The sequence below is a fragment of the Nothobranchius furzeri genome, chromosome 5 (genome assembly GCF_043380555.1).
Source record: "Nothobranchius furzeri strain GRZ-AD chromosome 5, NfurGRZ-RIMD1, whole genome shotgun sequence".
NCBI classification, from domain to species: domain Eukaryota; kingdom Metazoa; phylum Chordata; class Actinopteri; order Cyprinodontiformes; family Nothobranchiidae; genus Nothobranchius; species Nothobranchius furzeri.
The window spans coordinates 9156041-9171804 of record NC_091745.1 but is presented as its reverse complement, the minus strand read 5'-3'; the positions used below and the strand labels follow the sequence as shown (position 1 = coordinate 9171804).

The following is a 15764-nucleotide window of genomic DNA, read 5'->3' as shown; positions in this document are numbered from 1 at the left end:
GGTTGCACGCATTATAACTGAAATGCAACATCAAACACTCTCCAGTGTAAACGGTTCATGACCCCAAAGTGACTCGCATGCGCAGAAGATAAGAAGTCACACTCAGTGGAGTCGTGGAGAGGTGGAAGCCTTCACTGAGAGTTCATCCGTAATTTCAGGATCACACCTGGAAACTATTTTACTCCCCTTTCCCACCATCCTACCTTAATAGTATTCCCAGGAAATGTTCCGATGCTACGTTCATTCATGGACAAACACCCCAGCCCTCTCTGACAGTGACCGGGGAGACGCTTTGCTCCAGCAGCACCCTCCATTCATACTCGCTTCTATTTAATAATCATTTCAGTTCCAAAACTTGACAGGACGTCTAGACAGACCTCTGAATCCCTCCTTCAGCACTTCTTCTCGGAAACGTGAACACACGTGCTCACCTCTGATGATCAGTGATAGAGGAGGCAGATTTGATGCAACATGATCGTTCAGACTGAAGTTGCTTTCAAAAACATCAGGATACGTATTGGATTCAGTACCACATATGAAAGTCACTTGGATTGGATTTGAAAAAGTCTGATCGGTGCTGTTTTGGCTGTTAAAAAAACAGAAATGGGTCACACATGAGAAAAACTTGGATTTGATGCGCTTTTGCCTGCAGTGTGAATGTAGCCAATGTGAGATATTCCCACTACTGCAGCAGAGACGATAATAAATGAGAGCTTTATCAGTCCTCTATAGCAGTGGTCCTCAATAGGCGGCCTGCAGGCCTTCTCTTTGTGGTCCCTGAACCCCGCGTGCATCCACACACCTAAAAACATTTTTTTATTTATTTACCCCCCCCCCCCCCCCCATTTTCTAGAAGCTGACCGATATGAGTTTTTTCAAAGGCCAATGCTGATTTTTAAAGAATTTTGTTGCCGATTATTAAGGCCTATATATACGTTTTAGCAGCACATTGATTGTGAAAGACACTGTGTGCAATATAAATGAAGTAAGTCAGTAAATCTCTGATTATTTATTGAACTTCACATACAAAACAAGCTCAAAACATTAAAAAATTGGTGTGTTGGGGTCCTTCGGGTCCTTTCTTCAGTCTAGTAGTGGTGGCAGTTGGTCACACAGATGCCTGATTTTTTTATTTAAAAAAAGTTATTTTTATTTATTTATTTATTTATTTGCAGCTTTTAAAAATAATTTCAGCCAATATAGAAACAATGTAATATATTGGCCTTATATATTGGTTGGCCTCTACCATTTTCACAACAGTTTGCTCTAGCTGTATGTTCTGTGTTACAGATTATTAGAAGTTCTTTTCAGTTTGGTCATTTAAAAAAATAAAAGTATATGATTTTGCCTCAATAACCGAAAATGGCCAGTTCATATATTACCTCCTCTTGACCACATTTGTGTCATGATTTGTACTAGATGTCAGTAAATCCTAAATAGACCCAAATCCAGTGACAGCTGACTTTTCGTCCTCCAGGATTCTGACTTAGATGAAGATGTGGACGTGGAGGAGCTTGAATCTGGGGAGCTCTCCAGCTCAGACACTGATAACGAGATGGCAGAAGACGTGAGGAAGAGCGAACGCCTCTTTCTGCAGGAGGCGGGGGTGACTTCGCCACGCAGGCTGAAGCCTGTTCCTGCACCTGAGCTGCCACCTGTTAAGTTTGAAAACCGTAGTGAATTTGAACAAATGACCATCTTGTATGACATCTGGAATGCTGGTCTGGATGGTGAAGACTTGACCTACCTGAAGAAGACTTATGAGAAGCTGTTACAGGACGACCACAGCTCCGACTGGCTCAACGATACTCACTGGGTCACTCATACTGATATCCTTTTCAAACGCTAACTGCTCAGATCTTTTCCTGACATTTCCTGTACCATGTATTACTATTTAATATGACTAAGATGAAATGTTTACACATTTCTGATGTTTCATCCTTGACTCTTGAGCTGCACTAACCAATTTACCAAACCCTCGACGCAAAAAGAAGAACACAGATGGACAGCTTCGAGAGCATGTGACTGGATGTGCCAGGAGTGAGGGTTACTACGCCATCAGCCGCAAGGAGAAGGACGTCTACCTAGACCTGCATCTTCCCGAGCAGGTCATACGGGAAGTTGAGAATGTCGATACCTCAGTAAGTAACCTCTTAAATCGGAGCTAATTCATTTGATATGAGCTTTCCTCTTTGATTTATTTAAAAGCAACAAAAAAAAGTTGTTAAATGTAGGTATAAGTTACAGAAATAAACTCGCAATAGCTTCTAATGCTGGTGTGAAAATAACGATGGGTTTCCTTTGAGACAATTGTAGACGGCACACAATGATCATGATGATCATTCTCATCAAAATGGTGCTTAAGTAAAGAAAACCTCAATAACAATTATTATATAACATTTGCGTGGCACTTTTCTAATTCAGGCATTCAGAAGTTATTAATGGGGATGTTCTGATCTCCTGATCCAAATCCAAGTCATTTGATTTGATTTTAAGTATCTGCCGGTACAGAGTCCCGATCTGATACTTCAGCAAAGCATTAAAATAAAAAGGGGAAACACACCCACATTTTCTTCAATTTATTATTTAGGTATTGATTCATTTATTTATGTTTTTATTAGTGGTGTGCATCTCTACCTGCCTCTCGATTCGATCTGATTCCGATTATCTGCCTAAAGATTCGTTTCGAGTCTGAAATGCACCACGATTCTTCACACTAGATTTTTCATTACTTAATAAAAGCAGTTGCTTATATAATGTGCTGTTATTGTTACGTACGACTCTGTTGCAGGTGACGTCCATGAATCACATGTAATGGCTACGCGGCTAGCTTTACTCATTGATTCCATTACCTGGGCTTTGGTTTCGTTGTACAATGCAGGCACAGCAGTTTCTGTGAAGTGTCTTCTTGTCAGTAGGTTATACTGAGACTCGAGCGTCTTCAACTCAGCATTGTCTACCACAGAATATGGTCGTAGATCCTTAGCAATAAATCATGCGACAGAATGGGTGATCTTCTTCCCTCTCTCTGAAGCAGACGGTAAAATTGTCAGCGCTTCTTCAATCGTTGGCTGGGATGTGCTCGCTGTTTTTGTGGCTGTTGCTGAAGAAGTCCTCGCACGGTGGAAACGTTCAAAATGTTTGGTCATATTACAGGGTGTCCGCGGGGTTTTAAAAAGTATTAAAAAGTGATAAATAAAAATAGTCAAATTTAAGGCCATTAAAAGTGTTAAATTTGGTCTCAGAGGTATTATTTTTTCCAAGTTAGGTATTATTTTTTTCAGACTATCAGATGTCGTATTCTGAACATCGACATAGAAATATATTCCGAATGAAATGTTTTGAACATTATAAAAATAAAACAAGCCGATTATTTGCTCCTCCCACTTGCGCTGCCCTGAATTGCAAATGAAGCGCTCCTCCCACAGTGTTGCCAACTTAGCAACTTTGAAGCTATTTCTAGCAGCTTCAGAAACATCTCTGGTAACCCTTAGCTACTTTCTGGATAACTGTCGTCGACGTTTCCTGCAGGTTAGCTAAACACTCTGCCTGCACTGCGGACCGTTCTCCAGGACTTTAGGAAAGGGAATGATGTGATGTGTCAGTCGCTAAATAAACAGCTCTCAGAGCCGGCTCCTTGTTGGAGTAACCAGAGTGAGTGACGCACGCCGTACCTGCGGGCTCCTGAGCCGCTAAAAACGGCTAAATGTGCGCGTGCGGCGTGCTAAACACACGTGCAGCTTGCCCGATTGCTGTGAGACCGGGTTGGGGGGTGGGGGTGCAGCTGTGGTTGGGACAATTATTACATTAACTGATGGACTTGTAAATAAATAGTTTATAAATAAGGTAGAAATAAGTTCCTCAGGCTAATAACTAATAACTAATCTCTCTGAGGACACGGTGCTAGTGCACTCTCCTACAGCACCTTGACTCGACTAAATAAATGCTATGCAACATTTTGTGAACCTCAATTTGCATGTATTTGTTATAAATGCCACTGTATAATTCTTGCTGTCAGTATTTGCAAGATATTGGTATTTGGGTCTGCACTGGTTAGACTTAAATGAGTTAAACCAAGGTCTATAGCCCTTGGGTCATAAACTATGAGCTGTAAGTATATTGGTCTTTTTATACTGGGAATCAGGAGTTATTATAGTGATCATCTTGTTTCTTGTTTATTTTTGCCCTGATTGTGCCCTGAACAGTTTTATGACTGAATAAAAACAACAACAAAAAAAATCTACATAAATTGAAAAATAATCAAGATCTCAATTTCAGTCACAATAATCGTGATTATTGTTTTTGCCATAATCGAGCAGCCCTACTTTAGCATATCCGGTCACAAAATGATGACGTCATATTCAGTGGTCGTTCTGCATCATTTCAGGCCTCGTGGTCAACTGTCTGAACCGCTGACAAGAAGTGCCTGGCTTATTTTCTAATTAAAATAAATATGTGCAATATGTTGTCAACATCAGTGAGTCTCTAAGTCTATTCTTTTTGTATGTTATATATGTTAAAATATGTGCAAATAGGTCGCTGATGAACACTTGCAATTTAGTGTTGTGATGGTTTTAAAAAAATTCTGAAGGTAGTAAAAAAAGTATTAAAAGGTAGTAAATTTTACTTAAGGATTGCTGTATATACCCTGTATTAGTTGTGTTCCCAAAGTACTTTAGTTTTGTGTGGCACACCTTACACACAGTGTGCATCTTGTCAAGCTTTCCGTCTAGCTCATAAAAGCCGAAATTAGCCCAGACATCCCGCTTAAATGTAACGGGTGCATCTTTGATTACTGGTAATGTTCACCCTGTATCCCTGTCCGCCATTTCTGCTTTAAATTGGTGCTAGAGCAACGCAGTGCGCATGTCATTGCAACTCTGCCCCCGGAATTAGTCGTAAAACCTCAAAACTTCATTGTCCTCGCGCGTCCAGAACATCAGCATAGACATAGACATAGGGAGAAAATCTCATTATGTTACGTTGCCGCATCGATGCAGAATCATGCACGGCCGAATCGCGATGCATCTTAGAATCAGTCATTTTTCCCACCTCTAGTATTTATGTAATTTCCTTAGTTTATCTGCTTAAAAACATCACTTGTTTAGGAAGTACATGGGTAAAAAGGTGTTAACCCTTTAAGCGCCAAAGTCGCAATATTGCGACAAGTGTCATTACAGACTAACGAGCCACAGCTACAACTATGGCCCCTTGTGAAGTTACTACTTTACACCAAAAAATGTTCTTTCCCTTGGATCAAATGATCATTACATTCAAGGGAAGGACATCCCTGAAGCTGTACAAGCCCCCAAAAACCTGACAAATATGACTATACAGCATTTCTATTGAGTGAGGCCAATATAAACATCAAAAAATACAATATTAAAGATAAACTATTAAATTAAAATTTCAAAATGGCTTTCTATATGTATGTATATGAATAAAAAAATTTCAAAATATAGTGAACATTTCTAAATAAGAAGGAAGATCTGTAAAAATGAGGCGGCAGCCTGATGATGTCACAATATGCAAAATAGTTGAGTGAATTTGCTCCCAACTCAAACTTTGGATCCAACAGAAGATTTTTCTCATTTACAGTTTACCTTATTCTCTGACTGTTTCCAAACTACAACCTTTTGAAATAGTCATGTCAAAATTGAATATTTCCTTGAAAAAACTCTGGCGCCCAAAGGGTTAATATGATGAATATATTTAAAAGTAGCTGACTTGCTCATATTTCAAATTATTATGTCCTCATTATATTGCTCTATTGAGTGATGCATGTGATGCGTTGCCGGCAGGCTACAGGATACTGTCGTATCTTTCACTGTTGGGTGGCTCCATGTTTTTGTTAGAGATGCCGCTGTGACTGAGACTTAATGCAGACCGATGATTCGCTGTGGCGACGCCTGAAGGGGAAAGGCTAAAGGAGAAAGTAGTTGGTTTTGAAGGCTGCGTATCGTGCAGCTGAATTTTCCAGTATGTTGAATGCCCAGTATGCACACATTACCTGTGGATGTGACACTGCCTTTGCCGTCCGGTTTAAAATAACACTAAAATACAGACATTTTAGCTCTGCATTAGCCTACTAGCTAACAGCTGCGTGCAATGGCATCTGAATCCTCACCTGCCGTAAATTGTGTGAAGTAATGGTGGTGTTTTCTTCCTAGCAACAAAGGATACTGATGTAGAGGAACATGTCGACATTAAAACTATGCCATTGTTGTTCTGTGAAAAAATCTATCTCAAGATGAATTTAAAAAATCATATTTGTTGTTTAAAAGGTCAAATCCGATCTTTTTCACTCGATTCCAATTTTTTTGTAAGTCTATTTCTGAACATGTGATCGGACCTGAGCATCCCTAGTTATTTACATTCAAATTATTCATTCATGAGCTACGTTGTAGCTGCAACTGCTAGCTCCGACTGCTCCGACCGGCCAAGGAGGGGGAAGTGTCTTAGCCAAGGACACTACAACTTAATCAGACAGTCTGGGTTCTAACTAGTTACCCTCCGGTTTTAGGGTTAACCCCTAACCCCTGAGTCATTGTCCCCTTAATTCTCTCTATTTTTTTTATTTTTCATATTCTAAAGAAACTAGAATTATAAAATAACATTGGAGAAATTAACCCCAGCACAGTTGTCTATAATTATCATCATGTTATGAACAGTACTTGTGTCTGTCAGGTATGACGGAGGAACAAACCTTGCACAATGTCCGAGGGCAACAACTTGGTTTGCTTCATTTCAGAAACTCTTACACTAACTCTAATGTGTCCTCTGCCGGGTGTCATCGTTCCTGTGAGACCTGACTGGCTTCATCGCCACAGGCCAAAATATTTTTTCATTAAGGCACAGAAGTTTAAAACCAAAAGAACTAACCTGGTCATTGTGTGGGAAATTCTCGGTTTCTTCTGGTGTTAATCCTGAGTTCGGATCAAGTTGTCATATAAAGCCTTACCTAATGATTTTGTAACGGATTTGTAAACATTTTAAATGTTTTGTTGTACTTCTGGGTATTCAAAACATTTAGCCTCTAATTTATTTAAGTACCATTTAAATACTGAAATTATAATTTTACTCCTGCAAGGAGGGCAACAGTGGCTTGGGGGCTTAGAGTTCATCCTGTAACAGGAGGCTTGCCGGTTCGAACTCAGGCTCAGTGTGTGTCAGTCGTTGTGTCCTTGGGTAAGCTTCACCCTCCCTGCCTGCTGGTGGTGGTCTGCGTGACCGGTGGCTCCTGTGCACTGCAGCCTTGCCTCTGTTTGTGTGCCCCAGGGCAGCTGTGTGTACAAATGTGAATACATGAATGACTGCGTGTATTGTAGAGTCGTCGGATTGTGCAGAGAAATGAGGGTGCAGTTCTCCCAGCACAAAAACTACACACAAAACTTTAAGAAGCGCAGTGTTGTCGTTTTTATCTTTAGTATTCACTTTTGGTTTTGAGGTTAAACTGCTGCCAGTTACAGGTTGCAGACACCTGATTGGTAGCTCACAGGCAAGCTGTGTTTTAGAGCAGGGGTGCCCACGTCTTTTAAACCTGGTGAACTGCTTTTGGTGTGCTGTGGTGTGCCATAACAAAGGGAAAGTAAGGCAAAACAACAAATGCATAACTCTAAACCTTCTTTTATTCCTCTTTTATGCCCTTCCTCCCTTTCTCTCCGTCGACTCTTATAATAAAACTAAACATTTACCACATAAAGAACAGAAATGCAAACAGAGCATTGAGTTTGTTTCACTGTTGATCACTATTTTAATAAAGTACAACATTTTGAGTAAACTTGGGTCACATATTCAATAATGTCCTGCGGCTGATGAGCACCTATGTCCTGGAGAGACCAACACCAGCACACTAGTGGACACTTTGTGGGGTGCTAACCACACGTTTAGCTGTTACTCATTCAGTCGTGTGATCCATAAACGTTGTACCTCATGTTAAAGAGGACTTATCGGGCCTTCCATTAGTGTTTAGTGTTGCAACAAAGAAACAATGACCAAATCTATTTTCTTCATTTGTTCTTAGTTTATGTTCAGTTTCAACCTTGTATTATTTTTGGTATTGAGGCATTTAGATGGAAACACAGTTGATTCGAAGTGAATCTTGGATTTTTCCTCATGCACTTTCCATAGTCCATTTCCAGGATGACTCATTGTCTCCACAGTGAAAAACATGCTCTGGTTTAGAAAATACTTTCAAAACTAATCATTTTTATAGGCAGTTAAATGCAGGCCAGGGAAACGTTTATTACGTTATACTCTTTTTAAATAGTCTTTTTTAAAAGTTACCAATGTTTATCCAACAACTGAGTTACAGGTTTTGCCCAAACTAAGATTTATTCCATCATCACACCCATGTCTCACCTTTGTGATGCAAACATTGCATATAATCAAGTGCTCTCGGCTCTTCAGGATGTTCTATTTGTAAAACACAAATTGAAGATTCCACTTAATGAGTAACCAGTAATAAGATGGGATGATATTTAAACATACCAGTGCTATATTGGCAAGGTCTTCCATGTAAAAAGAGGTCCTTGATCTCAGTGAGAATAACTTGGTTAAATTAAAGCAACACTGAATGTTTCCTGCTTCACTGGCCTACTGGTTGAAAGTGGAATTACAGCTGCCATAAACAACGCTGCTGCAGCCTTCTGGAGCTAGTGCTAACAACAAATTAATGCTAACACAAGCCATCTGATACTAAAGCCGGGCGGACACTGTGCGACTTTTTCACTCGCAGCGTTCAGCTTCAGCTCAAACTGTACGACTTCCTCGCAGAGCAGATCTCACGAGTCATGTGCTCACACTGCACGACCCAGTTCTCGCATGCGACCTGACTGCTCACACTGTACGTCTGGTAGCAACACGTCGGCCCTAAAAATGTGCTAAAAATAGCAGTTTTTACTCAACACGTCAGACTTTTTTGTTTTGCCTGTTGTCCTTCGGGAGTGCTGCAGGAGGACACACAGGGATTTATGGGGGTTGGATGAGGAAAACGAAATAAAGAAAGTGAATCTGTGTTTTGTGATCAGTTTAATTTGACATGAACACGACAAACACGCTTTCTTGACAATCTTTGTGAGTAAAAAAACGTGTAGAAACAAAAACGAACAGCGTGTGTTATTAGGGAAATAGCGAACGACCGGCCGGCGTTGATGCAGGATTGCGCGCGCATGCGCCGTGAGCGGTTCTGATACTTTTTGGATCGTAGCTGCTCGCAGCTGCTCGCAGCGCCGCTTCAACAGTGCGATACCCTCACGAGGGACGAGCGAAATATTAAACACACCAGAAGTCCCTGCGACCTCACGACTGCTGATCGGCGGCTGGTCACGTGGTGTTAATCGCCTCTCGTAACCCCCTGTACACTACACGACCGCTCGGCGCAAAACTCGCCCCGATGTCGTGGCTTCTCGCACGACTGGAAAATCGGCTCAAAAAAGTGAAAAAGTCGCACAGTGTACGCCCGGCTTAAGCTACAAAGTAAAAAACATCCACACTGTTGAACAAAAAAATAGTATTTCTTACAAGTCCAGTAGCAACAAAGTCAGGTCATCATCATTCCTTTTTTTAGCCTCTTTTTACCTCTTTTCTCAGTCTAAAAACGAGTTGTTAACGAGCGCGTGCACGCACTCAAACGAGACTTATGGGCTCGACACACGGGAGGCGACAAACGACCGCGATCAGCGAAATTTGTCGCTGTCGCTTTTGTACCTGTCACACGGCCGGCGATCTGCGGCAGCGGCCAGCGGCAAAGCCGTCTACGCTTTCTGTTCCATGGCGAAATCGAAACTTCCATTGTTTTGTTTGGCTGTGTCAGGTTGGAGGGAATTAAGGTTATTTAAGCGGTTCAGAGTTAATAAAGCGGTAGATATGATGTTTCACAAGGTGCTGCTAGAGTTATGTGAAATCTTACTTCTGATTTTACTTTATAAAACATAATAATAATCAACTTCTCCTCCATGTTTGCTCGGAGAAGTGCGGAGCATCCTGTCCGCTCATTGGTCAGTGAATGAAACCTCCGTTGATTGGTCCTCGCCCGAGCGACAGCGATGAAAAGTTGAAAATGTTTCAACTTTCTGGAATCGCGTCGCTGGGTCGCCTGTGCACGACACGTGCACGAGCGCAAAATTTCACACGCACGATTTTCGCGTTTCGCTTGGTAGGAGGGAGACCCGCGATTATCGCTTTGTCGCGCATGTCTCATTGAAAATGAATGGAGGAGAGGCGATGCCGCCTCCCGTGTGTCGAGCCCATTACCGCGCAGGAGAAAAGCAGATACAGATCCTGCAGCATTCTGGAGGATTTCCTTTTAACTACGACCATTAGATGAAAAGGAGAGGAGGGCATTTTTTTCAAGGAGGCAAGTGGCTCCGGGTGCCAACGTGTCATATCAGCAGGTGAGTGGTTGAGCCAGGTGGAGGTGCAGCTGCCTCACCTGGAGACCACTGCAGTGCAGCCACGTAGTACTTTGCTGACAATGTCACGTTTTTCAGCTTAGCCATCAGCCACAGCTGGTTCTACATGAATGTGGAGTAGAGAATTAACCTGAAGATGGAGATATAATTATGGTTTTGGGCTGAATTATTACATTTAAAGTAAGTTGCACTAAGGTGCCACACCAAGGATTACACATGTGTACAGCACCATTAGACACTCATCTATACAGGTTAACAGCAAAAACAAAAGGTTAATTTAGGCGTTACTCGCTCTTTAAGTGCAGTTTTTGGTCAGCAGAGGGCGATAGAGTGCTGCACGATGTCAAGTTACTCAGGTTTATGGCTCAAGAACCACCAAAACCAGTTTGAAAGCAATAGCTTAACATTTTCAAAATGCTTCAGTGTTGATTTAAAGGTAAATACATTTAAAAAGAATAGTTTCAAATAGATGAGGTCAGCAGCTATCTGCTGATTGTCCTAAACTGTTCTTGTGACTGGCGTTAAATTTCAGGTTTGTATCAGTGTTTTCTGAGGTAGACCTGTTTACCACCAAAAGCAGGTGATTAAATGCCCTGCCTGGTGAGATTCGCACGGTAATACGAACATTTTTAATTGCTATTTGGTGAATTTGTGGAAGTTTTACGGGTTTTTAAACACGTTTTTCCACTTTAACTAAATGTGGTCTAAAAACCCACTAACTTCCACTATGATTACGCATAACACTTCCTGTCATCTTCCCGTCTTTGGTTTCTAACTGAACTTCAACCGTACTAAGATGACTTGATTAAAAACAGACCAAAGTGCATCTCTGCTTTGGTCCTTTGTAAGTCAAGGTCATGTGATAATGTTGCTGCGACCTTGTCTGAAGCGCTTGTGTGTTTCTTTCTCTTCAGGGAGTTAACCGTGTGCTATCAGAGAGGCGTTCAGAGCAGCGCCGCATCCTCACAGTCATTGGAGCCACAGCTGTCATGGACTCTGATCTACTTAAACTCAACCAGCTTAAGGTACAACAGCTGTGGTATTCATTTCAGATGTTGTGATTCATGCAACCACTCTGTTGCAAGCACTCTTGCATTTTCCCACATGGCATTCTTAATGATGTTGTAAAGCTTTGGTAAGATGTCTTTGCTGGTGTTTAAATAACCTCTGGTCTTCAAACGACCAAGCTGTGGCGTTTCTGCTGTTTGCAGAGGCGATATATAAAATTAAGCCCAAAGTGGAAGTTATTTGTGCTTGTTAAGAAGTCATACATAACTGAACTTGTGTTTTTTCGCTGGTAACACCCATTGAATTTCTGGGTGGGGAACAATTTACTTGGAGACTGTAATGAGTAAAATGTGTAGAGACAGGGAGTGAACATAATACATTCCAAAATTGTTATATTATTAGTATTATTATAAATTGATGTGTGTGGTACTTTATTGTTCTAGTAAATGGGTGTGTATTAAAACACTTTCCCAGTTTTTTAATATAGTTACTCAAGAAAATCCTTATTGTGCTTTTCTTTCCGATTTGTTTTGGCCTCAACTCTTTGATTTAGTAATAACGCAAAAGCTTCCTTTGGAGCTAAAATAAATCTCTTTCTTTCCTTCAGAGTAAATATTACAAGTGAAATACTGTAGATGCAAATGTGTTATGTGGAATTTTTATTTTTCAAGGCAGCTGTTAAATTGAGTCTGGGGGTTTCTTTGCACAGTTCCGAAAGAAGAAGCTTCGTTTTGGGCGCAGTCGAATCCACGAGTGGGGTTTGTTCGCCATGGAGCCCATCGCTGCTGATGAGATGGTTATTGAGTATGTTGGTCAAAACATCAGACAGGTATGACTTCTTTTGTTCTGTTCAAACTCTTCAGGTTACTTTGATCAGGTTCAGTGTTTGGAGTGTTGTTAGTCTCTAAAGCCGGGCGGACACTATGCGACTTTTTCACTCGTAGCACTCGGCTTCAGCTCAAACTGTACGACTTCCTCACAGGGCAGATCTCACGAGCCAGGCGCTCACACTGCACGACCCAGTTCTCGGATGCGACCTGACTGCTCACACTGTACGTCTGGTAGCAACACGTCGGCCCTAAAAATATGCTAAAAATAGCAGATTTTACTCAACACGTCAGACTTTTTTTGTCTTGTTTTGCCTGTTGTCCTTCGGGAGTGCTGCAGGAGGACACACAGGGATTTATGGGGGTTGGATGAGGAAAACGAAATAAAGAAAGTAAATCTGTGTTTTGTGATCAGTTTAATTTGACATGAACACGACAAACACGCTTTCTTGATAATCTTTGTGAGTAAAAAAACGTGTAGAAATTAAAACGAACAGCGTGTGTTATTAGGGAAATAGCGGGGAGCAGTGTTGATGCAGGATTGCACATGCGCCGTGAGCGGTTCTGATACATTTTGGGTCGCAGCTGCTCGCAGCTCCGCTTCAACAGTGCGATACCCTCACGAGGGACGAGCGAAATATTAAACACGCCAGAAGTCCGTGCGAGCTCACGACTGCTGATCGGCAGCTGGTCACGTGGTGTTAATCGCCTCTCGTAACCCCCTGTACACTACACGACCGCTCGGCGTAAAACTCGCCCCGATGTCGTGGATTCTCCCACGACTGGAAAATCGGCTCAAAAAAGTGAAAAAGTCGCACAGTGTACGCCCGGCTGAAGCTCAATAAAGGTAGAGTCGGCGCTTCAATGGAAACCTGATGAGTTTTTCTGCTTGTTTGTTTTTAAATTGTCCATCCAGATGGTGGCTGACAATCGAGAAAAGCGGTACGCACAGCAGGGCATCGGGAGCAGCTACTTGTTCAGAGTGGACCACGACACAATAATAGATGCGACCAAGTGTGGCAACCTGGCCCGATTCATCAACCACTGCTGCACTGTGAGTCTAAACGCACAAAAATGTTTTAGGTCAGAATGATGTTTTTAATGTTGTCTCTGGAGATTTATTTTCTCATAAATGTTCCTTTCTCTCTTCTTTTAGCCAAACTGCTATGCCAAGGTTATCACCATAGAGTCCCAGAAGAAGATTGTGATCTACTCAAAGCAACCTATTGCAGTGAATGAAGAAATCACCTATGACTATAAATTCCCTCTGGAGGAGAACAAGATCCCGTGTCTGTGTGGAACAGAAAACTGTCGCGGGACACTCAACTAGTGAAAGCACTTCTGTTTCTTACTTGCCAGTGGCCGCCCGGACCTGGATTCCTTGCCATTTCACCTTCTTCAGAGTGCAGCCACCTCTAATTCCTCAGTTCGCTACCCTCAGTGGTCCCTACACTGAGTAGGAAACAGCGTCGCACACACTTGCACTTTTTACACACTTTTCATTGACTGGGCTGTTCTGTATGCCACTGTGTGATGGGTTTGTGGGTTCTTTTGTTGATGTTTTTTGGTATATTACCATTTTAGAAGGTCCTCAGCCTTGACCTCTTTGTGGCAGTATTGTAGAATATGAATGGGAAACAATTCCCAAGCGAGTTCTCCCTTGAACCTAGGCATCAAAGGTTTTTCTGTTTCCACGCCAGCATCAGTTGAAGAGAGGACAATGATGGCACACAGGCGTTTCATGTTCATGTGTGGGTCAGATTACACAGTGTCAAATCCCTCTTAATCCCTCTTAAACCCAACCTGACTGTAGACCTCTGCACAAACGCACAGACATACCAGAATAATTCAGGGTTTTTAAAAGCTCTTGTAAAGGGCACCATTTTAAAAGGACTCATTTCTTTCAGTTACGCAAAATTTGAAAGAATGAAGGTTGTTTTGAGCGTTTTTACGTTATATCTTAGAATTAAATCCTTGCTCCTATTAATGCTATTGTTACTTTGGTGCATTAGCTGCAAGCATCTAACACTGAAACGATCTGTAGTGTACCCATCAGTGGCTCAGCTGCACTGAACCGTTGTCCCCTCTCTCCAGCATTTGTTAATCTTCTAAGTTGCTGCAACCTCGTGTCAGAAAAATGTTTGTTTTTAGATACATCCAGATTTTTATTTTTCCTGTTATTTATTTTTTTTCTTAAACCAGCTTGTGGATGTTCATAACACAGGTGGTCTAGAGCATCCTGCCTTCTGTAAGAACAGCGTTTGTGCACGTCCTCAGAAATGTGTTTGCGTATTCAACGGTGGAGGCAAGATTCCAGCTCCCCTTATTACCATTCTGTCCCACTGAAACCTTTTCCAGCAACATCGTGGTTTCTGTTTCCCCTGTTGTTATGGCGACTCTTACTGGACAATTCACTCAAATTACAAAAACAAGCATGTGTACAACGTTGGCTCTGGCAGTTGTCTTTGTTTAGTACGATGTTGTTCTGTGTAGTTAATCCTGCCTTTATGTCTGTTGTTTAGTTCTGGATTTCAACAAGAAAAGGTCAGCCACCTGTTAACTCCCTCTCTAGTTATTTTATCCAGAGTATTGCAGATCCTAGTAAGAACTCTGGGATCAAAGTTAAGACAGTTTATCCTGCGTTCTACAGATGTTTCCACAAGGCATAGTTGCTTGATATGGTAATATATCTTCAAAGGTCTATAGTTTTTTTTTTCATTCATTCATTTGTTTTTCTGCGTTAGTATTTATTTAATCTGGGTGTGTGTACCCACCAGTCCTATAAACCAGTTTCCTAAAAGATCTATTCTGATAAACAACTCTGTAGCTGAGTTTGGGGTGTAGACGGGTGTAAGGTGCCTGCTGAAGTCACATCCCTCAGCTGGTTCGTGGTTGCTTCAGGCACGTGGACGTCTGTGACCTTTGTGTCCTTCCTGTGTTCAAATGGCTCTGGCCGTCCAAAGTTTATTTTTGGTGTTAAAGATTTAAACTAGACTTCCTTTTTTTTTGTTCCCTTCTAACCAGTAAATATGTGTAATATAATGCGTGTTGCCTTTCCGTACAAACCAACCCTATTTACTACAGGATAAAAACACAGAAGAAAAAAATCTTTGTATATAATGTAGAGGTGTTTGTTTCTTGTAGAAACACACTGATTCCAAGCTGTAAATATATTGTTCCTTTTCCTCTCCCCATGAGAAGGAAACCTGTACATACGTTTCATTTATTTTTTATTGTTTTTTTCCTCTTAATTTGATGATTTTAATATTATTTGCAATATTTCTCTTGTATTAATGCGTTGGACCCTTTATTAATGGTGCATTAAAAGTATTTTTTAAATAAAAATCATTTTAATGTTTCTTGATGCTTTTTCTGCGTTTGTGTATGAAAACAGTTTGGAAAATGATTAGCCTCTGGCTGAAGGATCGGGACTATTTCAAGGCAACTTTATTTGTATAGTACCTTACAACTTGCTTCACAACAATACATAACATAAAAATGCATAAAAACTAAAGCT

At 41.3% G+C, this 15764-nt stretch overlaps 1 protein-coding gene across 2 annotated transcripts in view; it reads left to right on the top strand.

Annotated features, from left to right (window-relative positions):
- setd1a (SET domain containing 1A, histone lysine methyltransferase) overlaps positions 1-13801 on the top strand; it is a 31986-nt gene extending 18185 nt beyond the window's left edge. For both annotated transcript variants that reach the window (XM_015948768.3, XM_054740229.2), the window contains exons 16-21: positions 1478-1829; positions 1960-2141; positions 11327-11437; positions 12130-12249; positions 13164-13301; positions 13404-13801. In XM_015948768.3, the coding sequence (XP_015804254.3) occupies positions 1478-1829; positions 1960-2141; positions 11327-11437; positions 12130-12249; positions 13164-13301; positions 13404-13577 (1077 nt within the window). In that variant the 3' untranslated portion in view covers positions 13578-13801. The remainder of the gene's footprint in view (positions 1-1477; positions 1830-1959; positions 2142-11326; positions 11438-12129; positions 12250-13163; positions 13302-13403) is intronic.
- Positions 13802-15764: the final 1963 nt, after the last annotated feature.